This window comes from Rana temporaria, chromosome 8, assembly GCF_905171775.1.
Source record: "Rana temporaria chromosome 8, aRanTem1.1, whole genome shotgun sequence".
In the NCBI taxonomy this organism is placed as follows: domain Eukaryota; kingdom Metazoa; phylum Chordata; class Amphibia; order Anura; family Ranidae; genus Rana; species Rana temporaria.
Window position 1 is genome coordinate 181,302,348 of NC_053496.1, and position 20,242 is coordinate 181,322,589.

Genomic DNA, 20,242 nt, shown 5'->3' on the forward strand with positions numbered 1-20,242 from the left:
AGGTCCATAAAGACATGAATGAGCGAGTTTGGGGTGGAGGAACTTGACTGACCTTCAAAGAGATCTGACCTCAACCCGATAGAATACCGTTGAGATAAATTAGAGTGGAGACTGCTAGCCAGGCCTTCTCATCCAACATCAGTTGCCTGACCTCACAAATGCGCTTCTGGAAGAATGGTCAAACATTCCCACGCTCGGTTTTCTCGGCCAGAAACAGCAAGAAAACTGCTGGCCGAGCTTTCTTGCAGAGTAAACTGTGCGTGTGTACGAGGCTTTGAGGTTTCTCATTGAGAAAACTGCCCAGAATCTAGACGAGAAAAATTGAGAACCTGCTCTCTATTTTCTCGCCGTGATTCCCGAGAAACCTGAGCTCGAAATGACTTTGATGCATGCGTGGTAGCTTCCAAGGCAAAGGTAGGGCGAAGCAAGATGGCGGCGATGGCATCGAATGTGACGAGCGCAAGCTCGTCTTAGTCAATGACGTCACTGTGTCATCGACTACGGCGGTTCTTTTGAATCGTACGCGTGTACACTCGGCCGGCAAGAAAACCAATGGTTGTGTTGTTGATAATAATGGTGAAGTCATGGGGGGGGGGGGGGGGGAGGGAGGAAATATAACAAGCTCAGTTTTAGAAAGTTTGAGTTTTAGGAAGTGGTGTGACATCCATACTGATATGTCATTCAGTAAGTTTGAGATCCGTGAGGAGATCGAGGGGGTGAGTTGAGAAAAGGAGAGCTATATCTGTGTGTCGTCGGCATAGAGGTGGTATTGGAAGCCATGAGAGGTTATCAACTGGTCTAGGGAAGAGGTATAGAGTGAGAATAGGAGGGGCCCAAGGACGGTGCCTTGGGGTACCCCAACAGAAAAAGGAAGAGGAGCGGAGGAGACAAAGTTGTAAGTGCCACTGAAAGTGCGCTGAGATAGGTAGGAGGGAGGAGAACCACTAGGATGCCATTAAAGTTCATGTGCATGTAAAGGCAGGCGTGCCAATACTTTTGGTAATATAGTGTATAAAGGGTAGAAGAGACCATCAGAGAATGGCCAGAGAAGACGTTCAGAGGATGGCCAGAGAAGACCTTCAGAGGATGACCAGAGAAGACCTTCAGAGGATGACCAGAGACGACCTTTAGAGGATGACCAGAGAAGACCTACAGAGGATGACCAGAGAAGACCTTCAGAGGATGACCAGAGAAGACCTTCAGAGGATGACCAGAGAAGACCTTCAGAGGATGACCAGAGAAGACCTTCAGAGGATGACCAGAGAAGACCTTCAGAGGATGACTAGAGGAGACCTTTAGAGGATGGGGAATAGATGATCCGCCCTCTGGTTGTTGCTCTTTAAAAAATCTTTGTTTTTATTAACAAGCCACAGTGAACAAACGCAAATGAGAACAGTTGACGTGTTTCAGACTATAAGGCCTTAGTCATAACCCAATGACCAGAGAAGACCTTCAGAGGATGACCAGAGGACGACATCAGAGGATGTTGTTACAGAAATTCTAAGCAATGATTGATGTGATGTTCGGTATGATCAGGGGGTTTTCTTACCCAACCCAAAATGAGAAGATTGCCAGTACCAGGTTCCTGAAACCAAGCCGCCTTCGGACGGCGAGGGGGAATTTTCCATTACAGGTCGTCACGTCTCAAGAGCTTTCAATATTTCACCTAAAGTTGATATTCCTATCCACCTCCCTCCCTTGGAGAATCTGAGGCCTATGTCTCGGTGTTCGAATCTTGTGAGCTCCCGCAAATCTAACCCTGGTATGTACATTACTAATGAGGACGCTTACCAGTGTGACTTTTCTGGTGTATAACAAGCCCAGCTCTTTGAATGAAACTTTTCCCGCACTCCGAACATGAATAAGGACGCTCACCCGTGTGACGTCTATGGTGCTCAACGAGGTTTACTTTGTGAATGAAACATTTCCCGCACACCGAACACGAATAAGGACGCTCACCTGTGTGACTCCTCTGGTGTGTAAGAAGTGTCTTTTTCAGAATGAAACGTTTCCCGCACACTGAGCACGGATAAGGACGCTCGCCCGTGTGACTTCTCTGGTGGTTAATAAGATCTCCTTTGACAGTGAAAGAATTCCCGCACTCCGAACATGGAAACGGACGCTCGCCCGTGTGACTTCTCAGGTGCTTAGTAAGATTCCCTTTTTGGCTAAAGCGTTTCCCGCACTCTGGACACGGGAAAGGACGCTCACCTGTATGAATTCTCTGGTGCGCTACAAGTCCACCTTTGTGAAGGAAACATTTGCCGCACTCGGAACATGAATAAGGAAGGTCACCAGTGTGATTTTTCTGGTGTAGAAAAAGGCCTCCTTTATCAGCGAAACTCTTCCCGCACATTGAACATGGATATGGACGCTCGCCCGTGTGTTTCCTCTCATGCAACAGGAGGTTTCCTTTCTGAGCGAAACGCTTCCCGCACGTGGAACACGAAAAAGGACGCTCACCGGTGTGACTTCTCTCGTGTCTATCAAGGCCAGTTTTCTGAGTAAAGCTTTTCCCACACTCTGAGCATGAAAAAGGACGCTCACCCGTGTGATGTCTCTGGTGTCTAAGAAGGTTGCTTTTCAAAGCGAAACACTTCCCGCACACCGAACAGGAAAAGGGGCGCTCACCCGTGTGACTTCTCTCGTGTCCGTGAAGATTTTTTTTATCGGTGAAACATTTCCCGCACTGTCCACATGTGAAAGGACGCTCACCCTTGTGACGCCTCTGGTGTCTAACAAGGTATCTTTTCTCAGTGAAGCTTTTACCGCATTCTGAGCATGAGAATGGACTTTCACTCTTGTGACTTTTCTGGTGTCTAATAAGGTATCTTTTCTCAGTGAAACTTCTACTGCACTCCGAGCACGAGAAAGGACGCTCGCTTTTGTGACTCCTCTGGTGTATAAGAAGGTCTTTGTTTTTAGTGAAAGATTTCCCGCACACTGAACAGGACAACGAACGCTCTTCTGTGTGAACTCCTTCATTACTTATGGATGTCTTGGAATTAGATGGACCTCTTGACCTAACATTTCTAGGAGTCTCTAGCTGTATTTCTGGAGGAATAGTTTGTGATTGGTCAGAGGATTCCTCGGGATTAGAGACATCTATTGACTGATCTAAATGGTGAGGTCTTTGATGTCTATTATCAGTAATGGGATTTACTTCTGGAGAAGGCTCTGTGAGGCCATTATCTTCTACAGTATAACTCGGAGGTAAAGTAAGTCCTTCAGAGGTATTCCTGTTCTGTGCAGAGAGGTCATCTGTTGAAAAGTAATTTATAAAAACATGTTAAAAATATTTTTTTTCCTACATTTAGGAGTCATATACTGTATGTTGGCACCTCAGGTCTAAGAAACATACTGTAGAACAGAGATGGACCATATGGTGTACAACATCTCCACCTCATTTCTTGGGAACAGACAGGGCATGAAACATTACTGCAGATTCATTACAATTATATTGAGGAATGGAGATGGGACCTTTCATATGGTGTACAGAAGCTCCTCCTCATTTGTTGGGAACATGACGTTATATTGAGGAACGGAGATGGACCCTTTATATGGAACATTTAGCTGTGGAGTAGATACATCGATGATGTTGTTATGGTCATCCTCTAAGTCTCCTCAATTGTTTTCCTTACTGAACGCATTTGTTGGAAACATGACATTATATTGGGGAATGGAGATGGACCTTTCATATGGTGTACAGTGTCTCCTCCTCATTTGTTGGGAACATGACGTTATATTGAGGAATGGAGGTGGACCTTTCATATTGTGTACAGTATCTCCTCCTCATTTGTTGGGAACATGACATTATATTGAGGAATGGAGATGGACCTTTCATATGGTGTACAGTATCTCCTCCTCATTTGTTGGGAACATGACGTTATATTGAGGAATGGAGATGGACCTTTCATATGGTGTACAGTATCTCCTCCTCATTTGTTGGGAACATTTAGGATTTATTACAAATAATAGATTGCACTTACAAGAAGCGAAGATAAAAAACATCCATAAAAGATTTACCGGCTGGCTTGCAGACACCCGTCCGCTCACAAGGTACACCGCAATGACGTCAGCACATCAACCTCCCAACGTACGTTTCGTCACAGAATGACGTCTCCTCGTCATTTGTTGGGAAGATGACGTTATATTGAGGAATGGAGATGGATCTTTCATATGGTGTACAGTATCTCCTCCTCATTTGTTGGGAACATGACGTTATATTGAGGAATGGAGATAGACCTTTCATATGGTGTACAGTATCTCCTCCTCATTTGTTGGGAACATGACATTATATTGAGGAATGGAGATAGACCTTTCATATGGTGTACAGTGTCTCAACGTTATCTGTTCGTAACAATGTAACACTGCAGAATGAAGATGGAATTTACATACCACATCCAGACCATTGAGGTAAACATAAAGAATACTTTTTTCTGATGATAATTGGAAGTTTGTATATTATACAATTGTTGTGGACACTGGGTAGTGGGGTAGGTATATTGATGATGTTTTTACATTGTCAGTACTTAAGGGTTATCTATCTTTGTCAAAGTAAAGGATGTGAAGTTTTCCCGTGTTAAACAAGGGCAGCACAGACTGTGTGTGATTGAAGGAAAGTGGAACCTAATACAGAGAGGATTATTTCCTGTAAGAGCTGTGAAAATTCGGATTTTTTATTTTTCTGATTTTCTTTTTTTTTTTATCGGGAATCAATAAATTTATCTGTTGGAAAATTGAGCCAAGCTTTATATGGGGTTTTTGGCCTTACTTTGGGCCAACAGATTTTCTAAGAGCGAAGCTTGCCCCTAAGGTTTATGACTTACTTATGTCCATATGTAGAGAAGATTCCTCCTGTTTACTTTTCTTTTTCTTTTTCCTTTCAGCCTTTTTCATAGACTTCTGAGCTCCCTTCACCAATGTCTCTTCTTCCTCTTTAATGTCTTTTTGTTTCACACCCTAAACCCCCAAAAATGATATAATACATTTTCAAAAAGCAACAATAGAGATTTACATAAAAGACAGTCATCTCATCCTTTAAATGATTTATGAGCCTCGTCCTCCAGTTATACCTACCTGATGACAGTGAGGGGTGGTGTGACCTTCCGGTGTGGAATACAGAGGATGAGGACATCTCTCTGGTGGGTTCCCATTACTGGATCCATCTGTAGGAAACACACACACTGACTGAATACATTGTTTCTATGTGTTGATCAGATGATGGGGGATCTAGGTGAACCCTCCGTACTGCTCTCTCCTTTACAATAAAGTCTCCTCTTACCCGGTGATGTGAGGGGCGGCTGATTGTCCATCATGAAGTCCTTGTAGAGATCATTGTGTCCTTCTAAATACTCCCACTCCTCCATGGAGAAATAGACAGTGACATCCTGACACCTTATAGTAACCTGACACACACAATGATACAGTCACCATCCAGACACATCCCTTGTCTGTTACTGGATAATGTCCCAGAATTCCCGGCACCGCTCACCTCTCCTGTCAGCAGCTCAGTGATCTTGTTGATGACTTCTAGAATCTTCTTGGCATTGCTAACCTCTGTTGTCAGGCAGTGAGGTGGAGGCACTGTGATGTGTGATGTTCCATGAAGACATTTGCTGGGTGTTAACGGATCACCAGATATTTTCTTCATAACTTTACAATCCTGAGAGAGAAAAAGTAACAATTATTGCTACAGACTTCCAAGAATCCTCCTTAAAATTGTTGTAAACCCTTACAGACCACTTTAACCTACAGGTAAGCCTAGATTAAGGCTTACCTGTAAGTGCAACAAATATCCCCTAAACCTGCATGGTTTAGGAGATATTTGCAAAAGAAAGTCACCGATGTCTATGGCGCATGCGCTGTAGATAGCGGCACGCAGGCGCACTGAGTGTAAGTGATGAAATCGCGAGTGGCGGCACACACGTGCATGCACGGGAGTGACGTCACGTGACTCCGGACAGTCACAGAACCGGAGTTTGCGGCCCCTGGAAGAAGAGGGGTGAAGATGGACGCTCACTACTAGCGAGGAAATCAGGGACATCGCAGGCTTCTCCTGCAGGTAAGTGACACATAATGGGCTACTATGAAATGCATAGTAGCCCATTATGCTTTACCTTTGCAGGGAAACAAAGAGAAAGTAACACCCATCAAGGTTTACTTCCTCTTTAATGCATAGATGTGGTTTTGGGTTTAGTTACAAAAATAAGAGTGATGTCATGTGATCTCCCAGAATCCCCCTCACCTCTCCGATCAGCTCTGTGTTTTATTAATAGAGATAAGAGTAATGTCATGTGACCTCCCAGAATCCTCCTCACCTCTCCGGTCAGGTCTGTTTTATTAATAGAGATAAGAGTGATGTCATGTGACCTCCCAGAATCCTCCTCACCTCTCCGGTCAGGTCTGTGTTTTATTATTAGAGATAAGAGTGATGTCATGTGACCTCCCAGAATCCTCCTCACCTCTCCGGTCAGGTCTGTGTTTTATTAATAGAGATAAGAGCCATGTCATGCGACCTCCCAGAATCCTCCTCACCTCTCCGGTCAGGTCTGTGTTTTATTAATAGAGATAAGAGCCATGTCATGCGACCTCCCAGAATCCTCCTCACCTCTCCGGTCAGGTCTGTGTTTTATTAATAGAGATAAGAGTGATGTCATGTGACCTCCCAGAATCCTCCTCACCTCTCCGGTCAGCAGGTAGATGATCTCCAGGGTGAGGTTTAATATCCTCTCAGTCATGTGACTTTGGTCTTTACCCATCCTCATTGATGTGGCCATTGGATCTGTTCTGCACCCTCCTTTCTGTGGATAAATAATACATTGAGAATTATCTGAAGCATAAGTCTTCATAACGTTCGATGTTTTAATAGTGGTAACATTAACTAATAAAGCTGAACTTCCAGGAAAACAAAAAACCCTTGCAGTGGGGCTCCCCTTTTCGCAGCACCACAAGGGGTAAATGATAATTTAAGGTATCAGTAAAAAGGACATTTCCTCAGATAATACGGCTCTGAATATACAATTGCATAGTAGGCTCTATATTTAGGATGTATCTATTCTATAAACCAGAGGCTCTGGATGGACAGTTGGATAAATGGTTCTATATTTAGGATGTATCTGGTCTATAAACCAGAGGCTCTGGATGGACATTTGGATAAATGGCTCTATATTTAGGATGTATCTGGTCTATAAACCAGAGGCTCTGGATTGACAGTTGGATAAATGGCTCTATATTTAGGATGTATCTATTCTATAAACCAGAGGCTCTGGATGGACAGTTGGATAAATGGTTCTATATTTAGGATGTATCCAGTCTATAAACCAGAGGCTCTGGATGGACAGTTGGATAAATGGCTCTATATTTAGGATGTATCTGGTCTATAAACCAGAGGCTCTGGATGGACAGTTGGATACATAGTTATATATTTAGGATGAATCTGATCTATAAACCAGAGGCTCTGGATGGAAAGTTGGATACATGGCTCTATATTTAGGATGTATCTGTTTTATAAACCAGAGGCTCAGGATGTATCTGGTCTATAAACCAGAGGCTCTGGATGGACAGTTGGATAAATGGCTCTATATTTAGGATGTATCTGGTCTATAAATCAGAGGCTCTGGATTGACAGTTGGATAAATGGCTCTATATTTAGGATGTATCTGGTCTATTACAATATAAACATTGCTATACAGTATATACACATAAAATATCTTATTACCTCCTCTGCTGCCAGTCTCAGTAATGTCTCCTTTCTACTTCCTCCCGACTCACCTTTCACCCGGAACTTCCTGTCTGTTTTTTCATTACTTCCTGTTTTTACCTCAGATCATTTCCTTTCTCTGCGTTCCATTGACAATACATAGAATCGCCTGTTGTAGAGAATATAAAATCTGTAGCCTAACACATTCTTCGTTCTTTTGTCTATTACACTCTGGGAAAATAAAAAACAATGTAACATATAAAAAAATTATTTATTAAATTATTAAGAATTTAGCAAATTGTAATAATTAAAAACACAAATTGAAGTCGAATATTAAATTTAACCGGAATTTTACCCCCTGACAATTAGTCACGTGACGCTGTACCCAAACCAATTTTATATATTGATAGAGCTTTCCTATAATCACTATTGTTTTTGTTTTTTTAATTGAATAAAAATGTCAGAACAATACAAACACCCCTTAAATGACCCGTTTTTGGAAAGTAGACACCTCAAGGTGTCTCCTTATCAACTTTATATTATTCATCTTCTGCCCCTTCCTCTAACCGAGTTGGAAGTTTTTTCTTTTTGGAGGGGAGAATACATTTTTTTGGGACCCCTCTCCCTGCAGCTTTCTAATTTCTCGCAAGAATTACGTGTTCAGTGCCCGCCGGCTCCTGGGATACCCAAATCACAGGTCCCAGGAGGTTTTGGGGTATTCTATGGTGCCTGACTCATGTCGTTGGATAGCCTGGCTGCTAGTCATGTTTTTTTCGGCCGCCTCCTCCCTTCCCGATGATGTGGCATCACATGACCCTGCACAACCCAGAAGAGACAGCCGGCACCTTCTGGTGACACCAGATGAAGGTGGTGGTATGGGATTGGTTGTGCTGTTGAGAAGCGTTGGATCCCTTGGGAACAACGCTGGATCTATAAAAGTGACCTAACACCGGATCACCTCCCTATCCCCCTGGTCCCCGCTGTACTTACCTCCAGTGATCCTGAGCTGTCATGGTTTTCGCAAAGGGGTTCTTCCAGCCCGGGGATTTGAAATCCTTGCTCCTTTCTCTCCTCTTCATCCAGCGCTGCCAGGATGGACCAGATGGATTGTGATTTGTCAGAACCTTCACATGAGAGGTAAGTACAGTGGGGACTGGGTGGGAGGGTGTTTGGTGTTAGGTCAACTTTACAGATTTTCTGTAAAGGTGAACTAATATTTTAATGTATAGGTCATACAAAGAGGTCGGAGGAGGTGAAGGTCACATTCAATGAGAGCTTGGAGATGAAGGGGTCAATGTATTTTCTGGATAAGGGAGGTGAGGTGTTACATATACCGTAGAGGGGTGAATGATAGTAGATGGGTAGACGTTAATACTATTGGTGTTGGTCTTTGGTCAAGAGGCTTTCTATCCTCTCAAAAACTGGTCAGAGTGTGAGGCCTTCCTGACCAACAAGTTTCTGGATAACGTACTGGCATAGGCGTTCGGAGCCTATCGCATTAGGGTGTGCACTCCAAAGCTCAAATACACACTACCGATCACTCATTAGGTTCATTCAGAAAGGGAAGAAGGGGCTGATAAATACATATTTGCCGGCCCCTTCCCTCACTCGTCCTAAAACATCTCTGCAGCAACATTCGGCAGGAGAGGAGGGAAGCCAGAAGGGTTGCAGAGGGAAGGAGGGGGGAGCCAGGGCAGTAAGGGAAATCTGTGCTGCACATAATGATTAGGGTGTGCCTTGGCACACCCGGCACACCCCGTGCACACGCCTTTGCATACTGGTACATCCTTCCATAACAGTACTTCAGAGGTCCTCTCTGGAGAGCGGGAGTCTTTTCATATTAACAAGCAGGTAATCGGGTGAGGACACACGGATTGAGAACAGCCTCTGACTTGCCAATGGTAGGAGTTCTGTGCAGGGGAGGCAGATAACACCACTTTTACAAAGTGGTGCTATGGTTACACCAGATTAAAAACAAATTATCTCCAAGTCGTAGATAATGTTTTGAAGAAGCACTATTGACAGTGTGAAACGTGTTAACTTCCCTGGTTCCTGTGTCTTTGTCTTGGTGGTTGTCATGTGACTGCTGTTTGAACAGTAAAACTACATTGGAACGGCTTTGTTGGTGTGTGTAACGGTCAGGGGTTAACACCGTTTACGATATTCCATTCCACCAACCCAAGACAGCTTATCTGACACTCCACAATCCAGCAGACACGATTCATATGGATTTTCCCAGAATAACGAGACACAAGCTCTGTTCTCTGGTTCCAAACGAATGAATACTTTAATGGTAAACTCAGCTCTTCTTATACAGTTAGCAACCAAATATGGACAATGACTCAACTCCACCCACAAAATGACACAAGGAACTTCAATACACATTCCTTTAGATAATGACATTCAGATAATCTACATGAACTAATTACTATTACCCAGACGTTCTGACTCTGCGATAAGTTATTCTCACCTGCTACACAATCTACATTCTTTTAGTGAACGTAATTGACATGCTAATTCACATTCCACATCTATCATCAATAGACTTTCACACCATACAATGTCAATTAGCATAGCACAATGAAATATCTTAGGAGCCAGACTCAATTAACACCACATTGAAGGAGACACTCTCCTATTGACCTGTTGGGGTCAGAATAAACAACTTGTAATATTTCAAGATATCCTGCAATACATGAATTATCATTAATGTCCCATCTCATGTAATCCGAGATATAATTTCTCATTCATCCTATGCCCCATAGGATGACCCTAGACCCAAGAGTCATTGGTGAAGCTGGCACAGGAGTACCCCGCATCCTTCAAAAGTCTCTGGGTATCACGGGCCATTCCGTTACAGTGTGCAACATATTTAAAAAAATTTCCTCGTAGATAATGTAACTATAGTAATTAAGACCGAATCTATGTTGGCATAGAGAAACAGGCAGAGGGCCTGTCTCTGTACCTTGTATGGCAGGCAGCATGTTTGCCACCACTACTCTTGCCCCTCCGCACCTTTCACCGGTTGTCAAGGAGGCTATTGGCTGTTCGCTTGACAGTGGATGGAGCCCGATGGGCATTCAGAAACACGTCCGGCACAGTAAAAGACAAGTACGTTAACACTTCTCTTATGGAAGTGCCAGTGCAATGGATATCTTTCCCATCTTCCAACTGGCACAAAAATCGATAATGAAATGCCCATGGGGTGATTAGGGTGTGCCCAGGCACATCCAGCACACCCTGTGCACATGCCTATGGTGACTGCATTATATTTGTTCTTTATTCAATTACTAAAAACTACATTTTAGGAGCACCCTCTCTTTATTTTTTGTGGCTATTTACAGGGCTACCCAGGTTCCTTCAGTTGAGAGGAGCAGGAGCTTAAAGTGTTCCCTTTGGCCACATTTGGACTTTTTGTGGCTTGATTTTGGGCAGTTAATGACAAGAACTTACTCATTGTTGCATCTTTTTTTCACATATTGGAGCTGATTTACCATAACTGGAGAGTGCAAAATCTGGCGCAGCATAGAAATCAATCAGCTTCTAGTTTTTTTGGGCAAAACCTGAACAAGCTAAAGGTAGTAGCTGATTGGCTACCATGCAGAGCTGCACCAGATTTTGCACTCTCCAGTTTTAGTAAATCAACCCCTATTATGTTACTTGTATAACCCCACCTCTGCTCAGCATGCCTCGGTTTTTGCTAGTGTCCTAGAAGTTTGCATGCCTTTTCTTCAGCTCTCCTAAGCAAAGTCTAAACAAACCTTTTTGGTTGCCTTCTAACTTCTGTGACTTTAATCAAGACTCCTCGCCGTGTCATCTTTACATAGCAGCTATCCAGATTGACAGCTCCCCAATACTGATTAGCTTTGAAGGTCATAACCAGATCCCGCTAGACTGGGCCTACAGGGTTAGCCAGGAATGTGACCTTTGCGGATTGGGCTCTGCATTGTGGAACTTTTCAGACCTAAGCGTACTGTGTTAGTTAGCGTTTTGTGGGCCCAGAGCCATGGGCACAGTGAGTCCTGGTCGTATATCGTGATTGACCTATTGGGGCCAGTGGCGGCTGGTGTTCAATATTTTGGAGGGGGCGGCCATCTGCCTCCTAAGGAGGCCTCAGAGCCTTCCTGTCCGTTGGACGGGAAGGTGGTGCTCTGAGGCCTCTTTACCTTAGGAGGCAGATGACAAGTTCTGGTCAGGATGACACTCTGATCTCCCCTCCGCCTCCCTCCACTTTCCGAGCCGGGGAGTGCTGGTTGTGGCTACAGGTGAGCCGTCCCTGGAGATCTCACTCTAAGCTATGATTAAGCACTAATTTATAGTGCGAAACGCGTCAGCTGTTTTACTCCCATGTTGTGTGCTGTGACTTGTAGTGCAGTTTTCCTTTTTTTTTCAAATAAAGACAACATCAAGGTTTTTTGGAGTGCGGCTGTCCATATTTTCTTTTTCCGTTTGTTGCCTTGTGCATTGCCAGCACCCTTGATCTCCTGAGACCATACTGATCACCCTAACACAATCCACATGGAGCGGTAACTTTCTTTCTCTCACTCTGGGACCTTTGCTTTTCCTCCTGGCCCAACATGAAGGGGGTCCTGAGACACCGGGCCCAACCGGGTCTCAGGTCTCGCTTCCTGATTGTCCGGGAGGAGAATCAGGAGGACAATGGGGAATATTATTTTGCTATGGTCACACAACTGGGTGGGCTCAGGAAGCAGTGCTTTGCGCCCCAAGCCTACCCTTTTTTGAAGCCAATTAGAGCTTCAGGCTCTAATCGTGTGCTTAAAAATAAATAAATAACACATTGGAGTCCATGGGTCCAGTGCCCCGCATGTAGATTAGGGGCTGGGTGCATGGAATAAGGGGGGCGGTGCCCCTTATGGAGCGGCCGCCACTGATTGGGACTCTAGACAAGAAATACATGAGTTCTAAAGAAAAAGTAGGGCTGGCCAACCCTTCGAGAGCACAAATAGGTCAGTTCAACGCAAGTAGTTCAGTAGACTGTCGGGATTTTGGTAAAAACCCAACAAGTCTGGGGTGTTTCCTGCTGCCAGATGGTCACTGGACTGCTGATTTGGTTTTGATCTATTTTGATGCCGTCTTGGGCGATGTGATCTCCTGGCCGGCAGTTCTGGCAGAGATAACGTGAGACACAGAGCAACAGTAATAAAAAAAAGGACCAGAATATCGTAAAGTATGGAGATTTCTTGTTTACTTTCAAAATTCAGAACGGACAATTGCTACATAATAATACACAGCTTGAATCTGAATCAAATCTTCAGAACTGAAGTATCACATACATCAATATCAAAGATAATACGTGTACATTGACTGGACCAATGAAAAGTCGGCTACCTTAGTAAAACAAGCACAAGCAATTACATACAGCAGCCAATAACAACCTTAAAAATAAAAAAAACAGTTGTCTATGTATTCCCATATATTAGTTATATGGCACCATGTGTGATTGTGAGACCATGTCAGCTTGGCCATGGATATGGAGGTAACACCAGTCCTTCTGTACAGGGCTCAGGCTAGCAGGGGGCCCAGGCAGCAGGGCTGTGGATAAGGGGGTTATGTTGTATGGGGCTCAGGCCAGAAGGGCTGTGGATAAGGGGGTCCTGCTGTACAGGGCTCAGGCTAGTAGGGGGCCCAGGCAGCAGGGCTGTGGATAAAGGGGTCCTGTTGTACGGGCTCAGGCCAGCAGGGGGCCCAGGCAGCAGGGCTGTAGATAAGGGGGTTCTGCTGTATGAGGCTTAGGCCAGCAGGGCTGTGGATAAGGGGGTCCTGTTGTATGGGGCTCAGGCCAGCAGGGCTGTGGATAAGGGGGTCCTGCTCTATGGGGCTCAGGCCAGTAGGGGGCCCAGGCAGTTGGGCTGTGGATAAGGGTGTACTGTTGTACAGGGTTCAGGCCAGCAGGGGGCCCAGGCAGCAGGGCTGTGGATAAGAGGGTCCTGCTGTACGGGGCTCAGGCCAGTAAGAGCCAGGCAGCAGGGCTGTGGATAAGGGAATCCTGCTCTATGGGGCTCAGGCCAGTAGGGGGCCCAGGCAGCAGGGCTGTGGATAAGGGGGTCCTGCCGTATGGGGCTTAGGCCTGCAGGGGGCCCAGGTAGCAGGGCGGTGAATAAGGGGGTCTTGCTGTACGGGTTTTGCTGTACGGGTTTAGGCCAGTAGGGGGCCCAGGAAGCAGGGCTGTGGATAAGGGGGTTCTGCTGTATGGGGCTCAGGCCAGTAGGGGGCCCAGGTAGCAGGGCGGTGAATAAGGGGGTCTTGCTGTACGGGTTTTGCTGTACGGGTTTAGGCCAGTAGGGGGCCCAGGAAGCAGGGCTGTGGATAAGGGGGTCCTGCTGTATGGGACTCAGGCCAGTAGGGGGTCAGGCAGCAGGGCGGTGGATAAGGGGGTCTTGCTGTACGGGGTTTAGGCCAGCAGGGGGACCAGGCAGCAGGGCTGTGGACAAGGTGGTACTGCTGTATGTGTCTCAGGCAGCAGGGCTGTAGATAAGGGGGTCCTGCTGTATCGGGCTCAGGCCAGCAGGGGGGCCCATGCAGCAGGATTGGTACCAATCACTCACTGTGTCCATTCATACCTAAAGCATAGTATACTGTGATTATTTGGGGGGGGGGGGGGCTGTCAGGTTGGCTGTATAGGGCCTTGTGGTTTCTAACAGCAGCTCTGCATGTCAGTACTTATTGTTTAGAAGACCATATTCCCACCCAACTCCCTCCACAAGAGAATGTGAAACGCGTAGGTTTGCAATAATTTCCTGGAATGCTTATAAGTCTTGGGTTCCTGGGTCTACAAACTCAGTGAGTCCATTACAAGAGTCTCAGACCCTCCCTGCTGGACTTTTTATTTAATATGGAGGAGCATGCACAAAGAATAATGAGGACACCTCAATGTTGGGGGGGTGAGAGAGCCAGGAATTGTAGAAAGCAGATCTCACCACTGGAGCCTTCATCAGTGACTCAGTCAAACTAACTCTCAGAATGAACAGCCATCCTTCTATTTGTGAGTTTTCTGGTGTTGAGCAAGGCCCCCCTTGTGAACAAAACTTTTCCCGCACTCCGCGCATGAAAAAGGACGCTCACCCGTGTGACTTCTCTGGTGTATAACAAGCGCAGTTTTCATAATGAAGCCTTTACCGCACACCGAACATGAATGAGGACGCTCGCCTGTGTGAAGCTTCTGGTGTATACCAAGTGCTCCCTTCTGGGTGAAAGATTTCCCACACACCGAGCATGGATAAGGACGCTCCCCCGTATGACATCTGTGGTGTATCAGAAGTTTGGCTTTCTCTGGGAAACTTTTCCCGCACACTGAGCAAGAATAAGGACGTTCACCGGTGTGACCTCTCTGGTGTGATACAAGGCCTGCCCTGTGAGTGAAACTTTTCCCGCACTCTGAACATTTATAAGGACGCTCGCCTGTGTGGCTTCTCTGGTGTGAAATAAGGCCTGCTCTGTGCGTGAAACTTTTTCCGCACTCGGGACACGAATAAGGTCGTTCACCTGTGTGGCATCTCTGATGTTCCACCAGATTGATTTTGTGAGTGAAGCATTTCCCGCACGCTGAACATGAATAAGGACGCTCGCCCGAGTGACTTCTCTGGTGTTGAAGAAGAGTCTTTTTCAGAATGAAACATTTCCCGCACACTGAGCACGAATAAGGACGCTCACCCGTGTGACTTCTCTGGTGATTAATAAGATCGGATTTCGCAGTAAAGGAAAACCCGCACTCTAAACATGAAAAAGGGCGCTCACCCGTGTGACTTCTCAGATGTTTAGTAAGGTTTCCTTTTTGACTGAAAGATTTCCCGCACTCTGAGCATGGAAAAGGACGCTCACCTGTGTGATTTCTCTGGTGTGCAACAAGGCTTCCTTTGTGAACAAAACTAATCCCGCACTCTGAACATGAAAAAGGACGCTCCCCCGTGTGATTTCTCTGGTGCGAAAGAAAGTGTCCTTTCTGAGTGAAACACTTCCCGCACTCTGAACATGAAAAAGGACGCTGCCCTGTGTGAATTCTCTGGTGTAGAAGGAGGTTTCCTTTATCCGCAAAACACTTCCCACACACCGAACATGAATAGGGGCGCTTGCCCGTGTGACTTCTCTCGTGTCTCTGAAGACATCTTTTCTCACTGAAACGTTTCCCGCACACCGAACACGAAAAGGGACGTTCGCCTGTGTGAGTTCTTTCGTGTATATCAAGCGATTTTTTAACGGTGAAACCCTTCCCGCACTCTGAGCACGAGTAAGGTCGCTCACCCGTGTGGAGCCTCTTGTGTCGAACAAGGTTTCCTTTTAAAGTGAAACATTTCCCGCACTCCGAACACGAGAAAGGACGCTCGCTTTTGTGAGTTCTTTGGTGTATAAAAAGGTATTTTTTTTCGGTGAAGGATATCCCACACACTGAACACGACAAGGATTGTTCTCCTGCGTGATTCCCTTCACGTCTTGAAGAAGGTTCCTTGGACTTCGATGGCTTTGTTGATCTCTCCGTACTCTGAGATTTTAGATGTCTTTTTGGAGTAATGGAATGTGATTTATCAGATTTCTTGGGCTTTGAGGGATCCATTGATCGTTTTTTATCACCAGCTCTGTGATGGGTATTATGAGTAATGGGATTTACTTCTGGAGAAGGTTGTGTGATGTCATTATCTTCTTTATCATTATCTCCTTCATCATTATCTTCTTCATCATTATCTGGAGATAGGATAGATTGTCCCTCAGAAGTATTCTCGTTCTGAGCATCATGTCCATCTGTTGAAAAGCAATTTAAAAAACGAATGTTATGGGTACTGTGACGGGAATGCCCGTGGAACCCAGAATCCCTTGTTGGAAAGGTTGGGAAACCCCTTGTTTCAGCTCCCCATGCACCTCTTATCTCTAAGTCACCCTGTGCCATCCTGGCCCAGGGTGACAGAAAATATATCTTGGATTACGAAAAATGGGACAGTAATATTTATCCACAATATGTCCCAGGATATATGTAAAGACCATTCTTGGTTTGTTTGATTCTGAAGTCAACATGTTAATATATCATAACAATGACCAGGCTGCCTAAAGGGATTAGTTAATTAGCTCATGTTAATTAGGTTTCTAGTCACAGGTGTATTTTCAGAGTAATGCACTTCCTCTTCTACTGTATATAAGACTTGTATTCTGGTTCTAATAACGAGTCTGATTCCTGCTTGACCCTCAATACAGAGCCTCATCTCGTACTTGGGGGGGAGAATTATTCTTATGGGTTTCTTGTTCGACTGGTTGGAGTGTTCGGTAGCTGCCTTTGTGTTCGGGAATGGAATGTCCTAAACGACTTTAGCCCCTTTTATACTCAGGGTGTTGTTACACTAATTGACCCGGCAATTGTATGAAGGAGTTGTGTGTTAATAATGTGTATTGTAGTTAGAGAGTCACACCGGCTGCTTAAAGGGATTAGTTAATTAGCTCATGTTAATTAATGTTTCTGGTTACAGGTGTATTGTTAGAGTAATATGAGCAGGAGGGGGGAACCTCCTCTTCTACTGTATATAAGACGTGTATTCTTGTTCTAATAAACTGTCTGTGACTGAAGGGCCCGTGGAACCCAGAATCCCGTGTTGGAAAGGTTGGGAAACCCTTCTTTCAGCTCCCCATGCAACTCGTACTAAGTCACCCTGTGCTATCCTGACACAAGGTGACTGAGAAAATATATCTTGGATTATGTAAAATGGGACAGTAATATTTATCCACAATATCTCCCAGGATATATGTAAAGACTATTCTTGGTTTGTTTGATTCGGAACTCAACATGTTAATTGAGAGAGCCGATCACATTGGCCTCTGTACAATGTAGGAGACGGGCCGACTCCTGCTGGAGCTCCTGCTATTGTGAGAATGCGTCCTGTGTTTAAACTTATGATAATGTATCATCTACTGTGTGAAGCTCGGTGACAACAAGTCTGACCTGTAGTGAAATCCTGATTTATCATAACAATGACCAGGCTGCTTAAAGGGATTATTTAGTTAGCTCATGTTAATTAGGTTTCTGGTCACAGGTGTATTTTCAGAGTAATATGAGCAGGAGGTATGCACCTCCTCTTCTACTGTATATAATACTTGTATTCTGGTTCTAATGAAAAGAGTCTGATTCCTGCTTGACCCTCAATACAGAGCCTCGTCTTGTACTTGGGGGAGAATTATTCTTATGGGTTTCTTGTTCGGCTGATTGGAGTATTCGGTAGCTGCCTTTGTGTTCGGGAATGGAATGTCCCAAACGGCTTTAACCCCTTTCATACTCGGGGTGCCGTTACAGGTACTTTTCATGCTTTTACATGCAGAAGTCATATACGTGTACGTAGTTAGAGTACTCAACTGTTTCAAAGAACCCTGGCAAAGAATTGGGAGCAATTGCAACACCAAACTACAGTATCTCCTCCTCATTTGTTGGGAACAGACAGGGCATGAAACATTACTGCAGATTCATGACGTTATATTGAGGAATGGAGATGGACCTTTCATATGGTGTACAGCAGGGGTGGCCAACCAGTGGCCCGCGGAGCCCTCTGATGTGGCCCGCAACCTCCTGCTCTGGAATGGCGGGTTGGCATGCAAAGATCACAGGTTGCCGACCTGCCATACCACAGCATCAGTGTTGTGATATGAAGCTGGTGGTAGAGGAAGAAAGTGGCTGTGGAGCAGAGCCACATAAGCCCATGCTTCCTCTACAGCGCCAGCTTTTGCCACAGGCGGAGTCTATGGAAAAGTTCAGCTAACCCTCAGGATAGACACAGCTGGGTAAACCGCAGCACATCTGTGTGAAAGCATTCTTGGGCCCTTTTCACACGATCAGCCCGGCCAAATGGGACCCTAAATTCACCTCTACAGAGCGACAGATGTCCGTTTTACTCCCATCTACCTCCAAACTTGAAAAACATTTGTCCCCTTCCATCTGGGCAGATTGGAGGGCCTATAGAGTAGCCAGGAACTGTCATGCGTCCGCTTCACTCATTGTGGCTCACGACTGGTTACCAAGGTGCTTAAGTGGCCCTCGCTCTTCAAAAGGTTGGGCACCCCTGGTGTACAGTATCTCTTCCTCATTTGTTGGGAACATGACGTTAAATTGAGGAATGGAGATGGACCTTTCATATGCATTTATTAGATAAAGTCTCCTCTTACCCGGTGATGCGAGGGGCGGCTGATTGTCCATCATAACGTCCTTGTAGAGATCCTTGTGTCCTTCTAAATACTCCCACTCCTCCATGGAGAAATAGACAGTGACATCCTGACACCTTATAGGAACCTGACACACACAATGATACAGTCACCATCCAGACACATCCCTTGCCTGTTACTGGATAATGTCCCAGAATTCCCGGCACCACTCACCTCTCCTGTCAGCAGCTCCATCATCTTGTTGATGACTTTTAGAATTTTCTTAGCACCGGTTACCTCGGTTGTCAGGCAGTGGGGTGGAGGCAACGTGATTGGTGACATCTTCTGAAGACAGCTGCTGGGTGTTAATGGCTCACCAGAAATTTTCTTCACTACTTTATAATCCTAAGAAAGGAAAAAACAAAAACAAAAAAAAACCTCTACAGTTTTATCAGAATCCTCCCCAACTCTCAGATCCAGTCTGGGGTTTAGTTACAGAGGCCAGAGTAATGCCAAGAGACCCTCCCAGAATCCTCCTCACCTCTCCAGTCAGTAGGCAGATGATCTCAAGGGTGAGGTCTAATATCCTCTCAGTCATGTGACTTTGGCTCTTGTCCATACTTACTGATGGGGTCATGTGATCCATTTAGGTGGTCATGAGATCTATACAGGACTCTCTTCTCTGTGGAAGGATAATAAACATAAACTATAAACCAGAGGCTCTGGATGGACAGTTGGATAAATGGTTCTATATTTAGGATGTATCCGCTCTATAAACCAGAGGCTCTGGATGGACAGTTGGATAAATGGTTCTATATTTAGGATGTATCCGGTCTATAAACCAGAGGCTCTGGATGGACAGTTGGATAAATGGTTCTATATTTAGGATGTATCCGGTCTATAAACCAGAGGCTCTGGATGGACAGTTGGATAAATGGTTCTATATTTAGGATGTATCTGGTCTATAAACCAGAGGCTCTGGATGAACAGTTGCATAAATGGCTCTATATTTACGATGTATCTCATCTATAAAGCTATACATTTTATTACCTTTTCTGCTGTCAGTTCCAGCTTTGTCTTTTCTCTATTTACCTCTCACCTGGAACTTCCTGTCTGCATGTTACATCACTTCCTGTTTCTTTCTATTATCACTTCCTGTCTATGCGTTCCACTGGCGATAAGTGAGATTGCCTCCTTGTGGAGATTATAAAGCCTGCAGCTTACGTTGTTTTTCAGTATAGACAGCTGTTTCTAGGACCATTCTTTAATGTTATTGTATGTATTAGCACTTACGTAGACTTTTAAAAGTGTTTTTGCACATTTTTAATGCATTCTAATGTGTTAGAAAATGCTTATGTTCCGCATTTAACAGGCAAGGCCATTAAGGCTTAAAGGGGTTGTAAAAGTAAATGT

At 45.0% G+C, this 20,242-nt stretch overlaps 2 protein-coding genes and 1 long non-coding RNA gene across 3 annotated transcripts in view; all 3 read right to left on the bottom strand.

Moving 5' to 3' along the window:
* Window positions 1-654: 654 nt before the first annotated feature.
* On the bottom strand, window positions 655-5,317 carry LOC120910046 (gastrula zinc finger protein XlCGF57.1-like). The gene is made up of 4 exons (XM_040321898.1): window positions 5,285-5,317; window positions 5,080-5,168; window positions 4,830-4,962; window positions 655-3,261 (listed from the first exon to the last, which is right to left on the bottom strand). Exons 1-4 carry the CDS (start codon window positions 5,313-5,315, stop codon window positions 1,775-1,777), a joined length of 1,740 nt encoding a protein of 579 aa, XP_040177832.1. The 5' UTR covers window positions 5,316-5,317; the 3' UTR covers window positions 655-1,774.
* A 9,199-nt stretch (window positions 5,318-14,516) lies between these two features.
* Window positions 14,517-20,242, bottom strand: part of LOC120910202 (gastrula zinc finger protein XlCGF26.1-like) — a 1,148,070-nt gene continuing 1,142,344 nt past the window's right edge. The window contains exon 3 of the mRNA XM_040322083.1: window positions 14,517-16,456. Coding sequence (XP_040178017.1) covers window positions 14,700-16,456 — 1,757 coding nt within the window. The 3' untranslated portion in view covers window positions 14,517-14,699. The remainder of the gene's footprint in view (window positions 16,457-20,242) is intronic.
* LOC120910230 lies at window positions 18,936-20,029 on the bottom strand. Its single transcript, XR_005741432.1, has 3 exons — window positions 19,880-20,029; window positions 19,064-19,511; window positions 18,936-18,977 (listed from the first exon to the last, which is right to left on the bottom strand). It is a non-coding gene; the product is annotated as an uncharacterized LOC120910230 (long non-coding RNA).

What these genes read in the sequence shown, in the direction of transcription:
- LOC120910046 (XM_040321898.1), bottom strand. Translation starts at nt 5,315, where the DNA reads ATGGACAATCAGCCGCCCCTCACATCACCGG. An exon ending in GCCGCCCCTCACATCACCGG is followed by an intron (nt 5,169 to 5,284) that starts GTAAGAGGAGAC and finishes TGTTTCCTACAG; the next exon opens with ATGGATCCAGTAATGGGAAC. An exon ending in CCACCCCTCACTGTCATCAG is followed by an intron (nt 4,963 to 5,079) that starts GTAGGTATAACT and finishes TTGGGGGTTTAG; the next exon opens with GGTGTGAAACAAAAAGACAT.